The sequence below is a fragment of the Pholis gunnellus genome (genome assembly GCF_910591455.1).
Source record: "Pholis gunnellus genome assembly, chromosome: 14".
Lineage (NCBI taxonomy): Eukaryota > Metazoa > Chordata > Actinopteri > Perciformes > Pholidae > Pholis > Pholis gunnellus.
Window position 1 is genome coordinate 11,130,185 of NC_136541.1, and position 24,038 is coordinate 11,154,222.

Here is a 24,038-nt window from a genome sequence, read left to right on the forward strand (position 1 = left end):
TTTATCGTCCAAGTCATTCATTAATCATAAATGCCAAATGTTTACTGGTCTTTGACATTATATTTGAGTATTTTACATTTTATAGTAAACCGTATATTTTGGGCTTTGAACTGTCAGCCCACCCTGGGCTTTGGAGAACTGTTGTAGGCGTTATTCCACTCTTTTCAATCATTTTATAGACCAAATAATGATTTGACAGATCAAAAGAAATGGCAGATTGATTGATAATTAAAATAGCAAAGGGGTTAGTATGATTAGAGGTTTTCTGTGTCGTGTAGTATACATTAAGTGAACTGAAAACTCCTTTTTTGCCCCGTGAATACTGGAAGATACATCAACCACCAACCACCATCCCCATTGAGCCCGAACAAGAATAAGTAGGTATAGAGAATGAAGATTGAAGGTATCTGCCTTTATTGTCATGGCAGCATTCACAAAGCAACCACGACAACCAATGTTTGCTCTTTTGTCACATATTTCACATCAAAAGGTCAGCAGGGCTGCATTGCTGCAGGGAGAACTTTTGCCCGTATGACCAGTAAATCTATGTCACACAGCTGCCGTGCACAATGGAGAGCTGTGGAAGGCGAGTCAGTCGCTGTTGTACATTTAAAATCGATGGGCAGTCACACAAAGGTAGCTTTTGAGACGGCAAAACAAAGAAGACTCAAGAAACTGTGCGTGGAACTCCGTTAATATTACGTCCTGTTACTCTGTAGTCAAACAATGAGAGCTTTCAAAGCCATTTGTGTGCCACAACCGCGATGAATTAACTTTCCAGCGGTCACTCATTAGCACCCAAAGAAGTCAGAGTTACTGTTGTAGGAAGGAAACGTTCAGAAAAACAAGAACATATAGCACTATAATAAAAATTTATATTGCACCTTTAAAAACAGAGTTTACAAAGTGCTTTGACAGACAAAGCAGCAGAAGCAAGGCAATAATAACAGAAAGCTCAGTTAGACAGTCGATGCACGTATTAAGCAAATTGACTTCACTTACCCCGTTTAGATGTATTCTGTATAACCCTTCAAAATACTCACTTGTCAAATAGTGAGTGCTAAATGGAGAAGTAAGCAGTACTGGTCACAAGACAAGACAGCTGTTGAAAACTGCAGCCGACGCTGTCTGTCTGTTGGGCCTGCCCACATCCACTCAATCCAAACATCGCCACACCCGCTTAATAGAGTGGTGCAGAAATGAGTCCTCAAAACTGTACACAAATCAGCATTTATGCACTTTTCAGTTCCCAAACAACATGTAATAATCCAATTATAATCCAAAAAACACCATTGGATATTTGTTGAGGGAACCGGTACGATGCTAACTTCCAGGTTGACCAACAAACATCATCCCTGCAGCACTCTATTCACACATCGGGAAGTGTAATTTGAATACCGATGTCCACTGTCTGATAGCATCATTTGTCTAAACCAATATGCTCAGCGTCCAGATATCTCCACAAAGTCTTAGGTTTAGACACTGAGCTGAACTTTTGTGACCAAATAAAAAGAGATTATGCAACCTTGTTTTATCACCACAAAAATACATCCAAGAATCAAACAGTTTCTCCTTCTGACCTTGAACACTGCTGGGGTTCTCACTGAAAGGACTGAAACACAGCTCACTGAACTGAGATACAGCTCACATTACACTTTATATTTAGTGCAAAGACCAGACCTGTGTTTCATCATATTGCATCTCACCGGAATCATTTTACTGATATCATGTTGCATTTTGAAAGCATCTTCCTGTTTATATTCGACTCCTAATCTTTCAGAAATGTAGCTGAAGGTTAAGAAAACACAGACACAAACACTTAAAGGAATCATGGTGTTCATGAGTTTCTTATAATGACAGCAGGCAACACTTGCCATCTTCACCACATGGGAGCGTTTAAAAAAATGCAGATATTGCTGTCTGCTTTTCAGGTGGTTGACGTGACATATTTTCCAACGCGCGCTCCGCTGGTGGGAGTGTGCTCACCTCCGTCCGTGTGTGTGTGTGTGTGTGCGCGCGCATCGGGGCGGAACTCCGCTGTGCGCGATACAGAGAGCAGATGAGAATTATAAACGCGCGACCATGTAGAGAGAGATGACATGCCGTTGTGTAAATAAGATAAATAACATACGCCTATTTAGTTTGTTTAATAAAAGAACACGGTGTAGACCTGTTCTACAGGAACGGTAACCTTAGATTACTTCTGTTGTGATCTGGCACTATATAGAAAATAAAATGAACTTGATCTTCAAGGGGGGGGCGGGGGGTGCCCCCCCCCCTAATATAATGGTAGGGGAAACACTGAGGTTGCTAGCACAGACTCCCATGAACAACAAAAACACGCTAACTGTATTCACTGGGTGCTGTTTGCTAGTCAGGTCAAGTCTCTTTGGTCCCATCTGCAGATTGGATCAAAATGTTTACAAATCCATGTTAATGCAATTCATACACCACATAAATATTTAATGTTTTAAGGCAAAAACTCTTTTCTAATCTTATCCCTCCTTCCCACACCGTTTGTGTGGGCATGTCCGACACACAAAGCAGCTGATGCACTTTTTGCAGGTGTCAGACTTGCAATAATAAACAACCAAAAATTAATTTATACATTCTAGCTTATTAAAAGTATTACGTCTACATCTATGACACAGAGAGGGACAGACAAAGTTTACATCACCAGAGCTCCTCCATTGATCGACAAGAGAATAATTAGCTAGATAAAGTCAACATAATTTCTTCTATCACGTAATTTAAGTAGAAACCTATCAAACATCATTCAACAGTTTTCCATTGTTTTTAACACTCACCCCAAAGCCATATTAGCTCTATGAAAATGTCAAACACTTGTCAACTTGAATAACTTGTCGCTAAAAGAATCCCAACAGCCACAATGGAAACTTGCATTCAGTGCAGTGGACCAGACTCCAGTAGAAAGGAACTTTTGAGACGGGTGAACGCTGAGAGGAGTTTGTTGAGGAGGAAGCTAAACAACACACATTTGTGTCAGCTGAGAGATGACGTCAGCGTGGAGGCCCCATGCAGGGAACCCACTGCATGCATGCATGCACACACACACACACACACACACACACACACACACACACACACACACACACACACACACACACACACACACACACACGGCCACGTGTCAGAAGACCATTTGTTTGTCATATTGCTGATGCAAATATAATCCCTAGTCCAGTAATGAGAAAGTTGCTCTTTCAAACTGACAGTACAAAGTGTCTTAATTGGTTTAGGATGTAGCAAACAAGTATAAAAACGGCAACGTTGGCGCATGTACATGCTGCAGCCAGGAGCTCCAATTAATTCCTCTTCCTGAAGCTCTTTGACCACATCATCTCAACAGTATCTGGGCCTCGTCTTTTGTGGTCATCAAAGTTATTATGACCACGAAGTCGCCTCATTCTACTTTGAGTTTAAAAAAAAAAGAAACTGCAACCAGACGCGGCGGTTGCCGGTTTAACGTTAAGGACTGAACCGGATGGGTTGCATGTTTCATCACGTTACGTTTTTTTCCTCCTAAATCCCGATAATGACAAACGTTAACAGTCGACATGCAGTGGACGTTGGCCTTAACCCAGCAGGTCTGAACTGTAACGGAACATGTAACGTAACTTTAACTTTAAGCCAACACAATCCACTAACGTTATGAAGCTGACTAGCTTTCCATGAAGACATGTAGACATCTTAACGCTGATTGGCCAAGACTCCACACATAACAGAAGTCACATTTTCTCCTCGTCTCACTTCAATCTGAGCCCCCCCCGCCCCCCCCCCCCCAAAAAAACAAAACCTCTATGGATCTACACGTAGATGACATATTTTCGAATTTCGCCGAAAAGCGACAAGTTTGCAGGTATGTATAATTTGATGAAAGAGGTGAACAAATGAGCAATTCATTAGGAGTATTTAGTGTAGCATTTCCCTCCGAAACATGGTCGACACTTGACTGATGATTGTACAACTTATTTCTAAATCCCACAAACAACTTAAGAGCTGTGTACAAAGCACAAAGCAACAATTATGTGTTAACATTTTCTTCTTGTTAGCATTACTGTAGCTTAAACACATAGAGCCGTTACTTATGCTAGTTACTTATGCTACTTAAAAACGCACACATTTATTACAGTTATTAGTTATTACAGTTATTAAAACATTAACCAACCGTGTGCGTCTTCAGGGGGGTTCTAGTACCTTAACCGTTTATATAAATTCACAACCGCCAATATTTTACTCTCTCTCTCTCTCTTCGCGCGCACAGTTCTACTTCCGTTTTTACTCTGAGAGCTGCCTTCAGAATAAAAGCGTTTTACTTAAGACGGAAAGACATAACAAACGTAAGAAACAGTCAAAAACATGTAACAAAGCCAACACATTGATTGCTAAACACGAATTGGGTTACTTACATATAGTGCTGTTCAACTGCACTATGTCAGAGACCTATCAAACCATTTAAAAAGATAAAAGAAAGAAATGAGAAATAATTGGTGGGCCAGGACACATGGCAACTGTGACTCTGGATGAGTCACTTGATTGGAGTTGGAACAGCCCAATAATTATGAGGGCGTTAAACACCCACACACACATAAACTAATTACCCCAACGTATTCAAATCACCCAGTTCAACTTCCATTGGAGGGATTGTGATTGAAGTACTGTCTGTGTCAGCACTTCATCAGTTATCCATTCACAAACCTTGCCATTGCCAGCTACAATGATTAAAGCTTTTGGGGTGAATTATAACAAATGACTTGGAGAGTAAGGAGCTAACAGAAGGCTTGGCAGAGTCGGCAGGATTCGGGGCACAGAGGGTGCCTTTGGTGAGTGTCACCAGTTGGCACCCTCCATGTCAACATGACTGTAAATCCCTCAGATGAATACCGAGACAGAAATGAATCAGTGTGCTGCTTTGACCTGTGCTCCTTTGAGACACTCTGAGGTTGAAGTGAATCAATCAGTAAATCTGTATTAATATCTATATCAGGGCTGCAAGGGCATGCTCCCAATCACATTCATACATATATGCAGGGTTAAAGTGGGTCGTAACAAACAAATGTAATAAATCTGATTGGAAAGTCATACATAATGACGTCAAGCAAGTTAATTTTTTCATGTGCTGCAGCCTGGCGTTCCTTCCAGTAAATGCCATCGAAACACTCAATCAACGAATCAGAAAGTAATGTCGTCCCACAGTCATTTTCCCCTGTTGCACCACCACACCTGATCTTTCTGAGAACCCCCCGTTGGAAGCGAGACGAAAGCCGAGACGTGAGATTCGCCCACCGAAGCGAATTAGTGGAATCTGCCTGAAGTGAAACAGACAAGCTCACAGACAGACTGGGAGCCTTGATCAATCCCTGTAGATGCTGTTAATAAGTTCAATAGACGTAAACTGCGGGATATTTAAGAGTGATTTAAACAGCTGTCTATGCAGAGTACTCGACTAAGACACAAATGGATTTGAAGTGCGAAAAAACCTGAGGGGTCTCTGTGAGAGTAATGGTGGTTCTCAGGGTGGGTGGGCAGTGTCCCTATAATATTAATCCTGGAACCCCCCTCACTGAGCAACTTTCACCCAACATTTATACCACGAGAGAGGAAATTGTAATTGTTCATGGTCAGTGTAAATACCAGATAAATAAAACGTATGCTAACATGGAATGAGTATTCTTGTGTTTATTGTTATACATCTATTGATGGTAGAACCATATGTGTGGTATGTGACAGTTATACATTTGGTATCCCGAAATCTAAGTATCTGTTCCGTGGGACACACGAGTGGCGGACGTCAAAAACTATTTCTTTGTGGATTGTGGTACAAATGTTACAAATGCTAGAACGGATCATCTTTAATACTGACTAACATAATGTGCTGCAGACTTACTGTGGTTTTGTGTTTTTATAGCTCCATAGCATATAGAAAACAAACATGTTCTGCTTGAAAACCAATGAATAAATCTTTCACACCACTTAGTTTTTTGCTGGAAGCCTTTTTCACCATATTCCCACCCAGACACTATAATAAAATGTACTCACAGCTGAACCTCTTCTCCTTGAGCCAGTGTTGAGAGGATGGGCGGGAATTCACGTCAGCAGACTGTCGACCTGAAAGACAAACAATGTATGGATTACACATATCACAGCAAAAAACAGCCAATAATATACGCAGGCAGAAATGTGATTGATCAGCAACAAGGACTCCTGACAATATCACAAAAGGGGCAACATATTTCCCTCTGACAAGCATAGAAGGGACACATGGATGTATTTACACATGATTTCACAACAGCAAATAAATGAATATAATAACTATTGACGAGTCAGAGTTGAAGGAAAAGTGTGGAGCTATAACAGTGGAAGCACTGAGACGTGTAAATGCATGACTGTTATTACAATCATAGTTCAGATTACCATTCAGTGCATACACACGCACATGCACACAACGCTTTCTGTATTCACAATCAGCTGTTATTTTGGGGTTGTTTTTTTCATAAAAATCACAGTTCCCATGATGACAAACGCTCGCCCAGTCTGCAAACCTAACTGCTTAGCGCAGACACGCAATGTATTCATCATCTGGAAGCGGAACATCAGTGTTCAGCAACAGAAAATGCTCTATCGTAACACCGGTAAAGCCACCAACAAGCCAGTAAGTGAGTCATCAGTCTGGTAGCCAAAGCCCTTTTGACAAGAAGCTGGATGCACGTACTCTGTTGTTTCAGCGCTGACTGAGAATAAAAGGACAGCGGCCAGCTGAGTTCACGCACCACATGAACGGGGCACTACAGAAATGCTATGAACTGGGCTTTTAAGGAAGTGCACCTCTGAAATCTCTTCCTAAAATGTAACATGATAGCATGTCACACAAGAGAAATGTTAATGCAGCTAAGAGCTTGTATGTGATGCCAAACTGATTCACAGCTCTAAAAACAAAACTCTTTTTATTCTTACGTTTTGAAATTTAAATAGAGCTTATTGTGAAAACAGTGGAGACTTTGTAAGGACCTTTCAGATCTGTGCACATCTTAGCCGATGTTCAGGCCCAGTAGAGTTGGAATATTATTGTGGTAGCTGAGACATTCGTAAGGCGATGTCCATGAGAACAGAGATGAACTGCTGTGGTGTGACCAACATTCATAATCCCTTCTTCTTACTACCCTCAGTGAAGAAGCTTCATGGTTCTGCTGTACTTAATTATGCTGCCCACAAACCCACGCATTACATGAAACATTTTAAGAAGTTAAACTGAATAATAAAATCAGGTTTGAATGTTAAACTTGTGACACTGGAAAAACACATTATTAACACATTATCAGGGAATATGTTATAAACGTTTTCTGCTCCCAGTTGTTTCAACTGCACTGACTGACAATACCTCGCACTTGTTGTGATTGTGAATATTACATTTAGACTTCAAAGACAACTACAGCTACACATGCCAATCCCAGTTATTTCAGCTGGATTGATACTTTTGCATGCGCATATTTTCGTGTTCATTTCACGTTGTAAAAACCATGATGCATGTGCCCCTATGCAGCAAGCAAGGACGACTTTTGTGTCACTGGAACAGAGTTACAACAGTGTAACACTTTGGTTTTATCCTTAAATCTATCTCAGTAAATAAATATACAGTATGACCTTGCTGTAGACGCCAAATGACTTATTGTGGTAGCTACTGTTACAATCACCCACAGTCTCCCCTCTAACACAGACTATAAAAAGGTCACTATTGAGTCTCTATATTGATACAAGTCAGTCACATTAAGTCCCAGCAGCGATATGATGTCGCTGTATACTTGGGTGAAATAAAGGGCCCAACTAGTGCCATTTATTTTCTGGATGTCGATGGTGGACCTCATTTAACTCAGACTTCTTTGCCAAATGGACAGTGATTGATTGTATAATGGAATATAAAACACTTGGTTGTAGACCACTCCAGCAACCCCTCCAATGTCTCCACTTACACAAAATATTCACTTTCCCCCCATCCACACCACCCGAAACCTTAATTGTCCCAAACTCAAATACATTTCAAACTCAAATCAATAACATCCTCTCTCCCTCAATAGTGAGTGAAAACACTAAGTGGGAAAAGCTTTTACTTTGCCTGACCCCATCATCGTCCAAACATTTGTGCAGGCTGTTTCCAGAGTCGCACGCCATCCGTTTAGAAATGTGTTTCAAAGTACACACACCGAGTAAAACTGAACGAGTCAGCTGACAAAAGGAGGAGAGGAGCCCACAATGCAAAGTCCTGAGAGAGATGAAGCCTACGTACAGACGATAAGCCTACGTGATATGACTGAATCAAAAGACCTTTCAGTGCAACTCAACATATTTGAGTGCCTCACGTTTCCTCGAATATAGCTTCTGTGCAGCTCAAATGACGGAAACATGCCACCTGAGCATCGGAAAACATATTTTTTTGCAAACCTTGGGAGCAACAAAATTCCCTTAGTATAATTTACTTTCGATGGATTTATGCTGTTGATTCACCCAATTATTACTCGATGAGGTCAATAAACAGCTATGACAAAATAAACATGTATTCCCCTTTTTCGCTCGGAGGCACAGTGAGCCACGTCTTTCTTCACAGGACGGTTACATGCGGACTTACCGAGGGGATTATCTGTTGTCCCACGCGCTGGTGTGGTTGTGGTAAACCGTGGTCTCCCGTTTCTCTGCTGCGCTTCTGAAGCACGCGCCCCTTTTTATCAGGTTCCATTTGTGCCATTCGCGCTCGTTCCCCTACCCGACCCCGAGAGCGCATCGATTGGCTTTGACACCGACGACGCAGATCCTTCCGTTTACCAATGGCTGCCAGTGCGCACGCCCTCCCTTCCTTCCCACTACTGCCCTGCGTCCATTTGAATCCCTGCCAGGGAGCTTTGTGTGGATGCGTCTGCTTCACCAGTTTAATGGAGCCACCCCCCCCCCACGCACGCACACACGCACACACAGACACTCCACAGCCCTCCGGCTCTCTGTCGTGTATTGACTCCCTGATGTGTTTTAGTTGATTGTCTCCCCAAATAGTTATCCACATCGCTTGTCTGCTTATGACTTTGTGAGACAAAGTTAAACTGCTGTAGGCACTTCATGTATCTCATTAGAGAGCACAGTGTTCCAGAGGGAAGTTGCAATAAAATGTTAACATTAAAACCAAGATAAAAAGAATTATCAGAAGTTTTAAATTAGTACCCTATTGCAAATGGCATCATATATTACAATATCCATAGCATGCATCTATCTAGCTGTCTATATCATCTATCGGTCTGTCTTTTTGCGTAGCGTAATAGACTTATATTACAGTATCACACAACTATATAATGTGATGTGTTGCATTGGGTTGTATGTTGTGTTCAAGACCACTGAGTAGTCTTTTGGAGTGATCTTGATGCCTTTGCTGTTGCCAAGCAACAGCTGTTGTGGAACAGATGAATGGGTGTCCCTGGGCTTCCTTCATCTCCGTCTTCACCTTCATCTTTTGTTCTTCTCAATGTCTCTCTCTCACACATAGAATAAAACACTGTTTGACATTTTCACTCACTCAAAAAGAGAATTAGGGCCCATCAATGTGCCATGTTATGGGTTTTTGGGACAAATGCACAACTTCTTATTCACATGCGTCTCAATATCAGTGGTGTGGAGGCAGTACTTACTTCTTTAAACACTTTTCTTACCGAAGTAACTGGGCCACGGTTGATCAATAACCAGCTTTTCCTTTTGAAATATGTAGACCAGTGGTCGCCAACCCGTCGATCTCGGAGACTTTCCCTGTCGCTCTCCAAAATAAAATTTAAAAAAAGAAGAAAAAAAAATCCTGTGCTTTTATTTTGAAGGGGATTTTGTCTGCAGCCTGTCTGCTCATTATCTCCGCTTGTGTGTTTTTTCTTGTTCATATTGTGTGTGTGCGGTTAACAAATAATTTCCTTTTTATGTTGCACTGAACTTAAGTCATTTAGTGTGTTCTTGGTCACATCAATTTGAAAGCTGGACCAAAGTGTTTGATTTCATTCAATTACAATTAGGCCAAATAAAAAGCCTCAAGTTGTAAGTACGGTCTGGACAGTCTTTTTCTCTCAACGCCTCAATAGGTAGATCTTGCCGGTCACCAAGGCAGAGGTCAGGGATCTTGGGCTTAAAAAGGTTGGTGACCACTGATGTAGATCCACAGCCAACATGAGGTCGCTCTCTTGCTCTGATGGGCCGCAAGAAACTTACCGTGAAATTCACAGTAGTTAACTGGCAGCAATTGACGAGTAACCTACTCTTATTGTATTTTTTTTAATTAAAGTAACAAGCAGTACTTTCCAAATAGTGCATTTCTGCTTAAAGTCGGAGTATTACTGCAAACAACACAAGTAATTTCCATGGGAAACATGTGTCAGGCCTCATGAGGCTCCCAAAGGGCCAAGACTGATCAGAACAATCTACACCAGTCATGGCTCACAATCATAGCTTGTATGGGTGGAGTTTTAGGGTATCACATACTGTATAAGAACCTTCAATACCTGGCATTATGGGGCCGGGATGTGGTCCAGTGTAACCACACGTGGTTCCCAATCACATTTTTTGGGTATTGAGATTTCCTGTCTACTACAGCCTTTACTATTTTCTTTTATATATCTTTTACTGTGATTTTTTACAATTGCAACTTCATTCCTGTGATTTTCACAGTAATAGTACTGCGACACAGTATTCTCTCACCCCTTTCTTTTATCAACCTCCAGAGACCAATTTTTATCTTGTAATCTTCGATGTGTCAATTCATTTCTTAAACTTTACACAACCAAGCATTTACACAACATCTATTGCACATACACACTTCTGCAAATCTTCTTCTTAAGTGCTTTTCACGAAGCAGCACTGATACAGAGCTAACCTCTCTGTGGGATGTTAGTCCGTACGCGCTTTGTCTTCCCTTGTGAAATGCAATCACTGGAAGGCGACAACACCGATGGTTTTCATAGAAATAATCATTCATTTGCAGAGAGCGGTGAGGAAATGAACTCGGCTTAGCATGCAAATTGGTGAGGCAGCTGCATTCCTGACACACGTCAACAACTCAAGTGCACGGTTGTTTCCTATCACATCCTGTTCAACCCTGAATATAGAATGCTGGCTTTTATCAGTCTTTTGCTATGCAGCTTACTCACAACAGCAACGTTGTGAATCACGTATTCAATATTAAGTTTTTTAGTGTTTGGAAAGATCAAAACAGACAGGGAGGCAGACAGATGTTCCTCAGTGAAAATGATGCGCCGTTAGGCAAAGCATGGAGCTGTTATGCACACCGCTTATTGAATATTGCAAAATGTCTAAATGATTTAGGAGATGCTCACACCTGAAGTTCAGGCCTGTCAGGCAGACCTGTATATGCTCGCAAAGTCTGGCCAGACAGAATTGATCCTAACACACACACACACACACACAACACCTCTCCTTTCACACTCTGTGTCTCGTGGGAGGCCATTACAGAGGTTTTGCTACATTCACCATTGCTGCTGTGCTATACGGTCCACATATATCCATCGCGACCACCCAGACGAGCTTCACATAAGTCAGATCTCCATCCACTTCACACACCAGCAATAAACAGCAAGACAGAGTTTGTTTCATTATACAGGCAGTTTTAATCAATGTTAGAAAACAAAATGTAACCAGGAGCTTATAAAATAACCTTTGAGAACTCGTTAGTGTGAGTATGGGAGTCACAATAGAAAGCTTTCTTTACATGTCAGTTCTGAGACACAGTATAATATTTCCCTCGAAAAGCAGTTAAGGAATTGGGAAATCAGACATTACACTGGACACTAAGTGGGATTTTCTGTGATAGTCAAGTGGGCTAATCATACAAACTTCAGAACCTCATTAAAAGTCAGTTACTGGCAATGATGACATAGAACATGATTATGTTATATTGATTTTAAAACTACAAATGTCAATGGCCCCTGATGAGGATGATGATGAAACCCAAAAATCTGACTCAAAACCAAATCACAGTGATTTCTCTATTAACCAAAATATACACTGGACGACAGGCACTTAGGAATGAGCTTGCAGGTAAAGCCCTCTCCTTTTGGAAAAAACACGCGGCCTAAAAACATATTTCTCCCACATTTACTATCCACCATGTAAAAAATATTCACAAATCAATATCATGCTCTTAGTGGCTCTATTGTATGAATTTCTTTGTCATCTGCAGGAATATAAAATGGCTATGGGTGCTTCTTCAGGCCTGTTCACACAATAATTGAATATAGAATCTTGATTTTCACCACACAGCGCTTTCAGATCAAAATCCACAGTTCGAGGGTGAATATGTTCCATTTTTGCACTCAAAATGATCTTTGGTGAGAATGTAAACAATTGCACCAGAACACAAAGTAAGGCTTTACAGTCTTGTCGCAAAATGAAAACAAACAAAAAACACACACACACACACACACACACACACACACACACACACACACACACACACATACACACACAATCTCCATACAAATATATCTTTTACCTGATAAGGAGTCCTACAACTAGTTAGCTTGGATTAAGATAACTTGCCCTGCCTTCACACTTTAAACAGCAGACAGTGCTGATAATAAGCAAACCATAATTCAGTAAAGCCAATCCTGCCTTGAACAATGAGGACAGATAGTGCAGTGCGCATCGCAGTGTACATTACAATAGAGTTACTCTTAAGGATCCCAATATGATATTGATTAACTGAAGCATAATGAAATAGCAGGCAGCTGCAATAAGCAGGGTGATTTGGGGGTTGAAATAAAGACGAGACAAGCTAAAATATATGGGTGAAGGTGGATAGGCATCAGTGTCTCTCTGGTCCTAGACATAAGGCACATTAATGGGATACATATTGTTGTCTCCAACCCTGACACCCTTTAATATAAAAATTGGCCTGAAAACATGCCCAGTAAAGTTGACATTTTTGCAGCATACAATGTACATGAGCGCCATCCCCTAGGACACATACGCCCCTCAGTCTGCCGTGTATCCATTCAACTATCCACCTACCCACCCATCTATCCGTCCACCTGTCCTTCTGTCTGTCCACCGTCTGAAGGCACTCTACCACTGCTCCCAGCTGAATTCGTCCCCACCTCCAAACACGACAAAAAAACCAAAGATGGTGAGGAAGATGACAGCGTTTCCTGTCATCACCAGACCGCAGGCACCCCACTGGATCTGTTGGAGGAAAATATTCACCCAGAATCAGTCCAAAAATAAAAATGTTCACAACGCTCTGCTGGCACAGTGTACATCTCTCAAGAAAAAGTACATTTGAAATAGACTAACAACTGATGTGGTGCACTGCACACAACACTGACATATCTACAAATACAAGCCAAGCCAATGAGGGCGGCTGTAAAGAGAGAACCTACTGTGGTGGTGCGGGCTAGCACAATGGGAAGCCCAAAAGATGATACCACGATGCCAGTTGTTAAGAAGTAGGCCAGCTCTCTGCATGCATTGCTGGAGGAGTCAGTGTCATCGCTGAGGCGTCTGGATATGAAGGTCGGGATGGGGCTTAATATGTAGAAAATCAGGACAAACAGCGGCCAGTATACCCTAAAGAATCAGATGGGGAACAGTTAAAAACATGGTTTACATTTTGTGATACACGATGGCATGAGTTTGCCGTCGCAGCAAATTGAAGAAAAAAAAATATTGTGCCAAAACAAACCACAACACAGCCATACACAACAGAATGAAACATTTTAAAGGGGCATTGCGAAAGCGAAGCCCAGTTTACTTGTTTTGAGAAGTATTGCTCTGCCTGTAAAAACGATTGTATAATGTCTTACGTGACTAAGTCGGACAAATAGCCCTAATGACATCAGAGTTATCTCAGCTTGGCCTCGAGATTTAAAATCCTTTAACAGAAAGCCTGCACGACAAACTGGGAGTATGGGGTTTTCAAAGGCGTGGGCATTTAGAGGGCAGGGGGGCTCTAATGAAATACGCTATTGAGATTCATAATGGAAATTGTAGGATTCAGCATGTCTGGAGCTTGATCCATACAAGGGACTACATTTCTCATTCTCTGCAGCATTGATTTTGACCATTCTTTTTTTAAATGTTCCTCTTAAAAGTCCCTCAACTTAATGTAAGTGCAATATTCAACTGCTGGAGCACCACTTGTAACAGCCAGACAGGGCATTTCGGAGAGTTTTGTTGTTTTTGTTAACTACTGTTTTGCATATCTCTCTGATTAACTGCCTCTTCGCTGTTTTAACAATCTATTTAAGCCTCAATATCGCATGTTATCCGAGGTCTATGTGATACAATAACATACTTAGTATAACAAAGAACCTACCCGTACTGTTCCAGTCCACAGCCCAGAAGAAGAAACGTAAGTCCAATGGCACCACTGAAGGACAAACCAACCAGCGCTGAAACAAGAGAAACATCCCATCAGCGTCACATTACATGACACACGCTTAACTGCTGTGTCCAAAGTTACAATAAGATACAAAACAGAAATCAGCTAACGTCACGTTATGCTTGTAACACTTGCTGTGGAATCCGTTTGTATGCCAAGTTAACTTTTAAGATGCATTTACTGAGAATAAATAGCAATAACTTAAAACAGGTTGGTAACTTGATAACGGAACTAACATTGTAGCTTGTAGCAAACCCTAATGTCCTTCGGCGGTGTTGTATTGATAGCTTTCGAAATGAAAGAGCAACATTGCTGCAAAAAGATACACAAAGTATTTGAAGCATCAACGTCATCGTAACTAAACGAACGTAAATCTCAGCTGTCGACTGACTCATAACGCCTAGAATACAATACCTTTAATTCCGGCCATTGCGATAAATGTGTGAAACTTTCTGTTTGACTTTTGATCTCCTTCTTTGTGTTTTGTTTATGTGCTCAGGCTCTCCGTTTCTTTCTTGGTAGACCAACTTCCTGCTTCCTCCATCGGGTTTTCCTTCTTTGTCAGGTGACTGTCTTAAAGCGACAGTAGCAGTCAGAGCCAAGATTTAAACAGCATTGCCAACCGCGTGCTAAACATGCAGACACACCTGAACACCACCAGGTGCTGCCGACTCCTCGTCTCCCATCATTAGCTATTTGCAGGCACATTCATGAAATGTTCTTGTCAATCAAATATAGTTTTCTCCCCCATGGTTGCTGCAATCCCTTGTGATGAGGAGCAGGGCACCATGCAGCACTGTGCGTGGGGGCTTGATTAACACCCACGTGATATCCGTGGTGTAAATGTTACTTACTGTACTTAATGTACATTTTTGAGGAACTTGTATACACTTCAGTATTTCTGTTGTATTGTTATATCTGTTGATATTGTAATGTTGCTTTGCTGTTGTTCTTTGTAATCAGAACCATCACTTCTGATATGGAAAGATGTGTTTGTGTCAATGTTTGAGCGAGCAGACTTGTCACTCATGCATTTCTGAGGAACTTGTACTTTACTTCAGTATTTCTGTTGTATCCTTTTTTTAAAAATACATCTACATTTCTTATGGGAATACACTCTACTATATATCTGTAAATATCTGACAGCTCTACTTAGACAAATTACATACTGCATTCAAATTAGCATAGGCTGTATAAGATGTAAACGTGTCATGCAGCAAACTGCAAACAACCATCCTGTAAGTGTAGCGATCCTGGCTGCCTGCCAAACGTAAACGTATGAACACAAACTCTCGTGAACCATACATTGCATAAGACGGATCCTTTCGAGCCATAATAAGGTTAATAATCTCAGATATAGATGTTATTTGAACACATTTGATTTGGCTTCTATGATGTAAATATATTTTGATCTGTGTTGGCGACAATGTTTATTTTTATCGAACCAATTTCAAAAGTCAAAAGTCCTAAACCATTGTGTTATGTTTGATTTGTATAAATATCTGAGATTCAATTTCCAATTTTGTTTTTCGTTTGTATTTATGGTGATATAACTATATTTATTCTATCATGTTACATTGCCGTGGTGCATATTCTGACTGCCCAGTTTGTCCTGAATCAAAGAGATGTACATACCATGAATTAGCATTGTGGGTCAAGAGGTTATGCATTATTACAAAAGGAGACCAAGTCGACCAAAAAAACAAATTTTGATGACTGAGAATTGTCAGTGATTTTCACAAAGTGGTGCATTCTCAAAAATGACCTCAGATGAACCAGAGCTAAACTCAGTGTGTCTCCCTCTTGTTGGGCGTCAGGTTCACTGTAATATGGAGATGAAACCAGGAGAAAGGTAGAGTACTTCAAAGGGCATTTGTGATCACAGAGCTGGACCAGATGTTAGCGGACTGATGCTGCTGCTCTCCAGATGGATATCATGTCGACACCAGAGCTGGATACGTCTCTTTTAAAATGTTTCCTAAAACAGCTTAAATGTCTCCTGCAGAAAAGAAGTTTAAGATATATTATTATTAAGATAAAGTTAACTATAAACTATACTGAAAAGGTATGTTGAAAGGTAAACCTGTTTACATGTAATACCTCGATATTGTAATGCTTTGCTGGTGTTCTTTGTAATTATGGAAAGATGTGTTTGTGTCAATGTTTGAGCGAGCATCCTCCAACACCACACACTTGACTTGAGTGCAATTTCAGGTTATTATTTGCTAATAAATTCCTAATTCCTAATTTCCCTGAATGAAAAGGAGTACAAATGATCCAAATAATAATTTCAGGCTTCATGACATGAGCCAGTTCTACAATTTTGAAATGAGCGCTGGGAGCATGTAGAAATGTTATTCATGTGAGAAACTTTACTTTCTTATTTTCTTCTAAATCAACCTCTCAAAAGTCTTCAGTACTTTACTGCTCTACACAAAACCATGAAGCTCATATCCTGAGTGTGCACAGCCAGAAAAAGGTGAGACAATGCAGTGTTATTACAGAGTTTCACAAAGGAAGTGAAACTGCAGTCAGGGACACTGACTGCAGTTTCACTGTGTTTAATTATGTCACGAGAATCGTTTTTGATCACTAAGAATACGGCTGCTTTTGAAATCCTGCTGATTTATTGAATTGAATTACAATTATTTTTAAAATCACAGATAACCCAAGTGAAATTTAAATATATTTGTATCTGTAAGACATAAAGATCACAAATGGCCCAAAAATAAAAAGCAGTTTAATGTAGAACAGAGAAAAACACTGAATATATTTTAGCCTAAAATGCAAACTGCTTCATGTTGTGCAGCTACACTTGGAATTAAAGCGCAGTTTATACAAAAATCAGGAAAGAACAACAAAGAGGGCATTAGTTTAGCAATGATGGAGTAACAAATGGGAGGAATCATGTGATGACTGATGGGCCACTTCGACCCGTCCTGTGATGGAGCTGGGAAATCTTCAGAGCGATGGTTGCCAGGGGTGCCAGCATCACCTGTCCCAAACAAGAATGATGTGGTTAGAGACACATGCACCTGGCTGCCATATGCCACTGATGCATTTCCTCATAAATATTTAACAATAAGCAGGACAGAGTTGCAGATGTTACTTTAAAAGCATAGCTTTGAAAGATACCAATTACTCCACATTGGAAGAAGTTGAACTACAGGAAAGCTACCCAAGGGAGGAATCTAGTTTGGTTAACTAGAGCTACCAGTAACCAAAATGAGCAAATTGAGAAGTTGATACAAAATAATAAGATCATTTAAAACAAAAAGTCACATGCCAGCAAAAAATGCTGGTTTATTTGTGTGCCCACTTGCAACACCTCACACATAAACCCCAAAAATACAATACAGTATTTAACTTGCACCGTTTTAGACTGTTTGACCAACTCAACAAAAAAAATAGGACCGTTGTCTTACTAGTCAGTTTTGTAACATCTGACTTGAACAATCTTAGCAACTAAAAGAGTCTTCAACTTGCTGAAGAGGATGATGCTGTCGCTGTGTAAACAATGAGCAATGCCCGCCCTTTTACAGATGTAGGTAAACACACAAAGGTGAAAGGTCAAGTGTGTGGTGGTGGAACAGAAGTTTGTCTTTAAAGATTTCTGCCAGAAAAGGCTTTATAGCAAAAAGCCCTGAAGACCAACTTCACTCATCTTTCCACTAATTCATTGAACGAAAAAGGAGGGGGGGGGGGGGGGGGGGGGGGGGCAGGGCTGGTCAAAGGGGGTTCAATTGCAGTAAAATTAAATAAAATCAATTCCTTTCCTAAACTGGCAAACCGACTGTTTTGCACATTTGTCTGTTGGCCATTTGGCAGAGGATGGTCTGATATGTGAGTTTATGCCTCTCCTGTTCCTCTCAACCACACTTCACCTCATATGTTTCATGCAATTCATAAGACTTTTTAGTATCGTGGACTATTTAACCAAATTAGTCCTGAAATAATTTTTTACCTGTGTGTCTTTTAAGATTTGCTCCTTCTCATAGCTGTCTATGTAGATTCGGACTGTCGCCACATCACAAGCTGTCCCACTGAGTCTGTAGATGATTCGAGAACCATCAGAGAAGATTATCCGCAGACCCTGCAGTGAAAACAGCCCGGTAAAGACATGTGAAACTTTCAGGATCGGCAGGCACAGCTGAGTCGCTCCAGTGCCAAGTGACCACTGGTTACATCCAGTAACTGTCCACATAAAAAACGTTGTCATCGTAGAACTCAGTGTGTCATGTACCTGGTTCCTGGATATGGTGCTGTCTACCGGGTCTGTGTACTCAAAGTTGTCTGCTTTTTCCACTTGGTAGATTTTGTCTTCCACAGCAAATCTCTGCTTCACAAAGGACTTGTCCACGATCATAATCTCCAAATCCTCCATCATCTCACAGGCTGCATCTATGTCTACGTTCTCATAGTCATATCTGGACAAAAGAACATCATCTACTATTAAAAGAATAAGTGCTCTATTGTGGCACGTTTGTGTTGTATTATTTTGATGAACGGAGTGAAGACAGTCCAACATTTTAGTGTCAATTTAATAATTTCAACAGGACTATTTTGCCGCAATACTGTCGAAATGTATACTTATTTGTGAATGCAGTGTTTTTCCGATACTTTGTAAACACTGTAAGTATAAATGCATTCCTTGTAATTCAGCAGTAAATATTTGTAAGACACCGTAATGCTTGTAATTAACAGTATATTTCCACATAGGCAAATTAAGAATTTAGGAGAGTGCTGACAGCATCATGTTGCATTTTCATTTACTAACTACGAGACAGTTTAGGGCCTTGAAAGGATATGTAATAGTACATATGTTCCACTAGATGTCAGTCATGTTATGTATGTATCTTCTTAACGTGTATCTGTATAATCAGTCCACTCGCCATCTATATCAAATCAACAATGTACATTATGTCCACTTAGACATAACCACTGGTTCGCTGTGTGTTTGGTGGCTTCGATGGTTGATGGAGTACAACTCGGCATGCACACAAAGAAAGATCACAAATGTGTCGACATCCCACCTGGTAAAGTAGTTCCTTCCGTATTTTAGCCAATGGTCCTTCAGGATATCCTCCACACTCTGCTTTCTAGTGGCCAGGATGGACAGCCATGCCAGCACGGCCCAAAGCCCATCCTTCTCACGAATATGGTCTCCACCTGAAAGAGGACATGGGATTAGGTTCACCATGCACAGAAAAGAAAAGCATGATAATTAAACTAGAGTCTTCCCCCCCACACACTAAGTTAATAGTTTGATCTAATAACTTGCTGAAGAGATACAGTACCTGTACCAAAGCTTTCTTCCCCACACAAAGACAGTCGGCCTGCGTCCATTAGGTTCCCAAAGAATTTCCACCCAGTGGGAGTTTCATATAACTCTATTTTTGTCGCCTTGGCGACTCTGCAGGAGACACATTGAAAGAGTACAGTGAACCTTTGAAGCAGCAAAACAATGACCAATGTTATTATTAATGTCACATTTGCATGTTAAATGCAGTGATTTGAGCTTATTCAAATCTATTTGTGCCAAAAGTATTGTAAATTGAAAATCCCTGTGTCATTGGTCGAGGCGGTGATGTGAAACCGAGCCAGGCTGTGTTTTTACCTGTCTAAGGCTGCACTTGTGGGCATGCTGCGGGCGAAGCCTCTCACCCCTGTATGTTGGAAGTAAGGGATGCAGAAGATGTTGTCAGCAATCACAGCCACAGAGTCAGGTGGGGGGACGAAGAAGCCGTGTTTACCAAGGATCATGTTACGGTCCTAGAAAGCCAGACAGACGGGGATGAGAAGGTTCTTTTTATTTTATTTCAGAAAATCTAAAGAAAGAGACAAGTAATAGGACACGAACCCCATCACCATCAAATGCTGCACCAAAATCATACTGTCCGTCCCTCATGCTGTCAACCAGATCTGCTGCGTAGGTGAGGTTAGGATCTGGGTTTTGACCCCCAAAGTCCTCCAACGGAACACAGTTGATTGCAGAATTGACAGGGCAGCCCAGCTCCTCACAGAGTATTCTCCTCACATACGGTCCTACCACTGGTGACGAGAGAAGACTGCTATAAAGATTTAGAAATTAACTACTGAAGTAAAATGTTGTTTTGCAAGAAGTGGCACTATTGGCTTTCTAAAACAACAACGAAAACCACCACCACCAACAATTTTGGGAAACACCCTTATTTGCTCTCTTGACAAGAGTCAAATGAGAAGATTGACGGCAATTGTACGGTAAATATGACGCTACCGCCATCAGCTGGTTAGCTTAGGTCTGCACAAAGATAGGAAACAGGGAAACAGCGAGGCTCTGCTCAAATTCTGACTAGCATCGCAAATAAGTTATAACTTGTTTTGAGACTGAACGAGATGGAGAGAAAGTCAGGGGTCACAAGGATAGAGGTGTGCTATCATGTCAAAATGTTTACCCTATAAATAACTATACTCATGACTTCCTGTGAAGGGGTGACAAGGGGGATGTGGGGGCTGTTCACCCATTAGTTTCAGTTTCAGTGTTTAGGGACACTCCTAAATAGCATTAGTAACTTGATCATTATGAATCACTCCAAAGTCAACAGTTCCTATAACCCCATACCACTAGTCCAGAGGTATTTCAAAGCTTACAACACTTGTTTATTCATGTTTTTAAATGATTTATATATATCTACAAATGTCTTATGTTTATTTAAAAGACTTTTTTCTACTTTGAAGTAAAGGTAATCAACATATTTAAAAATATCTCGATGAGATTACATGCTCTTGGTAAATATCCTCTCACCTCCATGCATGGCATCTATTCTTATCTTGATGTGCTTTTCACCAGATAGAAGATCCTTCAGAGCGGCAAAGTCAAAGATGTTCCTCAACAAGTTAGCGTACGATTCCACAGAGTCCACAATTTCCACTGGACACCACAGATGAGAAACACAGTTTAAATGAATGAATTCACATGCCATCATAAACATGCCGTCATAAACATTACAGTGATCGTTCATGGTAATGGATGGCAAAAATGTGTCACGTGACCAATTCAGTGAGTCCGACTTTACAGTCTCATTCATCCACCATGCATTTTTTCTCACATTGCCTCCATCCTCTCCTAATTTGAAGTCATGGGTTCCAGACTAATGCTTCACCTGTGAATGGTTTAAACTTGTTTTCCAGATCAAACATCTGTTTGCCCAGGGTTGTCAAATCCACATGCAGTCCAGGGCAGATGGCAAACTCCTCAATGGTCCTGCTGATCTGAAAGATCTTGTTTGTGACAGCGTCCTTGGCTGGGCCTGGATGCAGTAGAAAATCTATGTTATTACATTTGATATTTTGTGCTGGTGTACTGTACACATTCAGTATAGTGGTGATAACATTCAGGGTTGTTTTGGGATATCTATTGGTTAAACCATGCAGATCTTTCGATGGACTTTGTCCCAGATTTTACGTCCAGACAATTCTCAAACAATATCTCATTACTGTGTCTGTGCCACAAATCTGAATGAGGCCTTGTTAACTTCACTTGTAACACTATTTTTCACTTGGCTGATGCCCCTGCATGCCTCCTCCTCTCCAGTTACCATACCTCCATTTGCAGTATTGAACTTAATGCCAAAGTCTCCATCAGGTCCACCAGGGTTGTGGCTGGCAGTGAGGATGATGCCACCGATGGCTTTGTATTTCCTGATTACACAGGAGATGGCAGGTGTGGACATTATCCCCTGGTGTCCAATGATCATACGACCCACCTGAGGAAATGTCACACAGGTGTGTGTGTGTGTGTGAGTTGGTTGGCATGAGTGTGTATCTTAATTTATCTGAGTGGGGGAGGGGAGGGAATAGCACTGAATATCGGGTTTGGTGTGTCATCCTTCTTGCTGAAGTAACTGCTACTAGACTTTCCTTTAATGAGCGGCAGTTATAGTACATCAAGACCAAGTTATATGGTGTGTAAGTGTATGTTTTACTCCCTCTAACCATATGGGGAAAGCATCAGAAGCTCAAAGGTTAATTAACTTAAGTCCTGGAACCACAGAGAGCTCATTACTGGTGCTGGCAAGAGAGTAGAAAACAAAACAGGTTATAGGCTTTTTTTATTTGAAGACATCAGCCAGGAGCTGCAGTAACAGCAGCGACGAGCAGGTTTTATGGTTGAAAGGCAGCATTCATCCCTTGATTTCTCAGAGTTACATCGTTCTGCTGTTGTATTGCATTATACTGTCTCCTCTCACTGTGTTGTTGAATGTTTGATTTTAGATTAAAAAAGAAAAGCTTTTTTAACATAAAGTTAAACAGTTACATTAAACATAAGTTACATTTGAACACAAACACAAATACACACACATTTTATTTTAACATTTGGATAACTAGAACTAATAACTATATTGTACCTTAACCTTTTAATTTAGGATCTCTATCACAATATTATTATTATTATTATTATTTTTAAATTAATTCCTATGAACACAGCCATGTCTCCAACCAAGGCTGCAAATGTAATTCTAAGACAACAAGAAGATGGTACAAAAAATGACAACAAAGTAATAATAACAGGTGACACATATGCTTACACCCACCCTCATACAAACACACATTTACCAGCTTGCACACATAAACAAACAAACACACACACACACACACACACACACACACACACACACGGTGACACTGACCCCGTTGGCAGCTGCCATCTGCACAATGACCTCAATAGCTGTTCTGTTGAAGAAGCGACCGTCTCCCCCCACCACCACTGTTGATCCCTGTCGGTCCCGTAGGTCAATGGAGGAGAAGATACTCTGGATGAAGTTGTGTAGATAGTTCCTCCTGGACTGGAATACATGGACCTTTTTCCTCAGGCCGCTGGTGCCGGGTCTCTGGTCGGGGTAGGGTGCTGTAGGGACAGTCAACACCTGCAGAAGACTGTTGTCCATTGTTTCAAAATGAGAATCCAACCTAATGCAACAGCAAAGAGAGAGCTACAACCTGTGTTTAGAGGGAGATCCCCTGTCAGTTGACATGGGGAACCGTACACAGGGGAAGAATGGCAGGGTATAATCTTGACTCCTCCTGTTATTTCACGAGAAGTACAGGGTTACAGTGGCACTTCTGAAGCCCAAAATAACTTTTCAAACCAATGTGTGTGCAGAGGCAGGGGGAGTAACTGAAGACGCTCCTTCACACATGTGCAGGGAGATCACTGTCAAGCTGCAGGCCAAGTCACAAAGAAGTGTGTGAGTGTGTGTTTGGGTGTGTCTGGATGAAAGTACTGAGGTGTTATGGGAGCTATTTGTCCCTCTGTGAACGGCTGCAGCTGTTCTCAGAGTAACAATGAGAGACGACATCTCTCATTGGAGCGGCATTGGAGAGGGGATATTTACCCTCAACGTTGAGTGTGTGAACGAAGAGTGTGAGAGGAGCAATTAGAGAGTCATTAGAAGCACATACTGAATTTAGATGTGGTTTTAAGAAAGTATCTGTTTACAAAACAAACAGAATTTGTCAAATCTAATTATACACGCAGCACGATCAAATCAGAGTGAAGGGATCTGCATGAGACGGAACAACACTGCCCTCTAGAGTTTGTTAAGGGCGACAACACAAAAGCGTTCCC

The 24,038-nt window shown here is 41.0% G+C and overlaps 2 protein-coding genes across 3 annotated transcripts; both read right to left on the bottom strand.

Moving 5' to 3' along the window:
* Nucleotides 1–11,642: 11,642 nt before the first annotated feature.
* On the bottom strand, nucleotides 11,643–14,985 carry LOC306705974 (leptin receptor gene-related protein). Its single transcript, XM_079172886.1, has 4 exons — nucleotides 14,846–14,985; nucleotides 14,366–14,441; nucleotides 13,431–13,617; nucleotides 11,643–13,233 (listed from the first exon to the last, which is right to left on the bottom strand). The coding sequence occupies exons 1-4, from the start codon at nucleotides 14,859–14,861 to the stop codon at nucleotides 13,117–13,119; spliced, it is 396 nt and encodes a 131-aa protein (XP_079029012.1). The 5' UTR covers nucleotides 14,862–14,985; the 3' UTR covers nucleotides 11,643–13,116.
* Nucleotides 14,986–17,198: 2,213 nt separating this feature from the next.
* On the bottom strand, nucleotides 17,199–23,449 carry LOC306706449 (phosphoglucomutase-1-like). 2 transcript variants are annotated; one of them, XM_079173536.1, is made up of 11 exons: nucleotides 23,101–23,449; nucleotides 22,014–22,176; nucleotides 21,574–21,720; nucleotides 21,216–21,341; nucleotides 20,292–20,482; nucleotides 20,049–20,203; nucleotides 19,729–19,844; nucleotides 19,465–19,600; nucleotides 18,675–18,858; nucleotides 18,396–18,524; nucleotides 17,199–17,426 (listed from the first exon to the last, which is right to left on the bottom strand). In XM_079173536.1, the coding sequence occupies exons 1-11, from the start codon at nucleotides 23,356–23,358 to the stop codon at nucleotides 17,337–17,339; spliced, it is 1,695 nt and encodes a 564-aa protein (XP_079029662.1). In that variant the 5' UTR covers nucleotides 23,359–23,449; the 3' UTR covers nucleotides 17,199–17,336. The 2 variants fall into 2 exon arrangements, with proteins under 2 accessions (XP_079029662.1, XP_079029661.1); XM_079173535.1 differs by having other exon boundaries at nucleotides 18,396–18,858.
* Nucleotides 23,450–24,038: the final 589 nt, after the last annotated feature.

What these genes read in the sequence shown, in the direction of transcription:
- LOC306705974 (XM_079172886.1), bottom strand. An exon ending in TGTGGACTGGAACAGTACGG is followed by an intron (nt 13,618 to 14,365) that starts GTAGGTTCTTTG and finishes CTGATTCTTTAG; the next exon opens with GGTATACTGGCCGCTGTTTG. An exon ending in TGCTAGCCCGCACCACCACA is followed by an intron (nt 13,234 to 13,430) that starts GTAGGTTCTCTC and finishes TTCCTCCAACAG; the next exon opens with ATCCAGTGGGGTGCCTGCGG.
- LOC306706449 (XM_079173535.1), bottom strand. Translation starts at nt 23,358, where the DNA reads ATGGACAACAGTCTTCTGCAGGTGTTGACTGTCCCTACAGCACCCTAC. An exon ending in CAGCATTTGATGGTGATGGG is followed by an intron (nt 20,204 to 20,291) that starts GTTCGTGTCCTA and finishes CTGGCTTTCTAG; the next exon opens with GACCGTAACATGATCCTTGG. An exon ending in GGAAGAAAGCTTTGGTACAG is followed by an intron (nt 19,601 to 19,728) that starts GTACTGTATCTC and finishes GTCCTCTTTCAG; the next exon opens with GTGGAGACCATATTCGTGAG.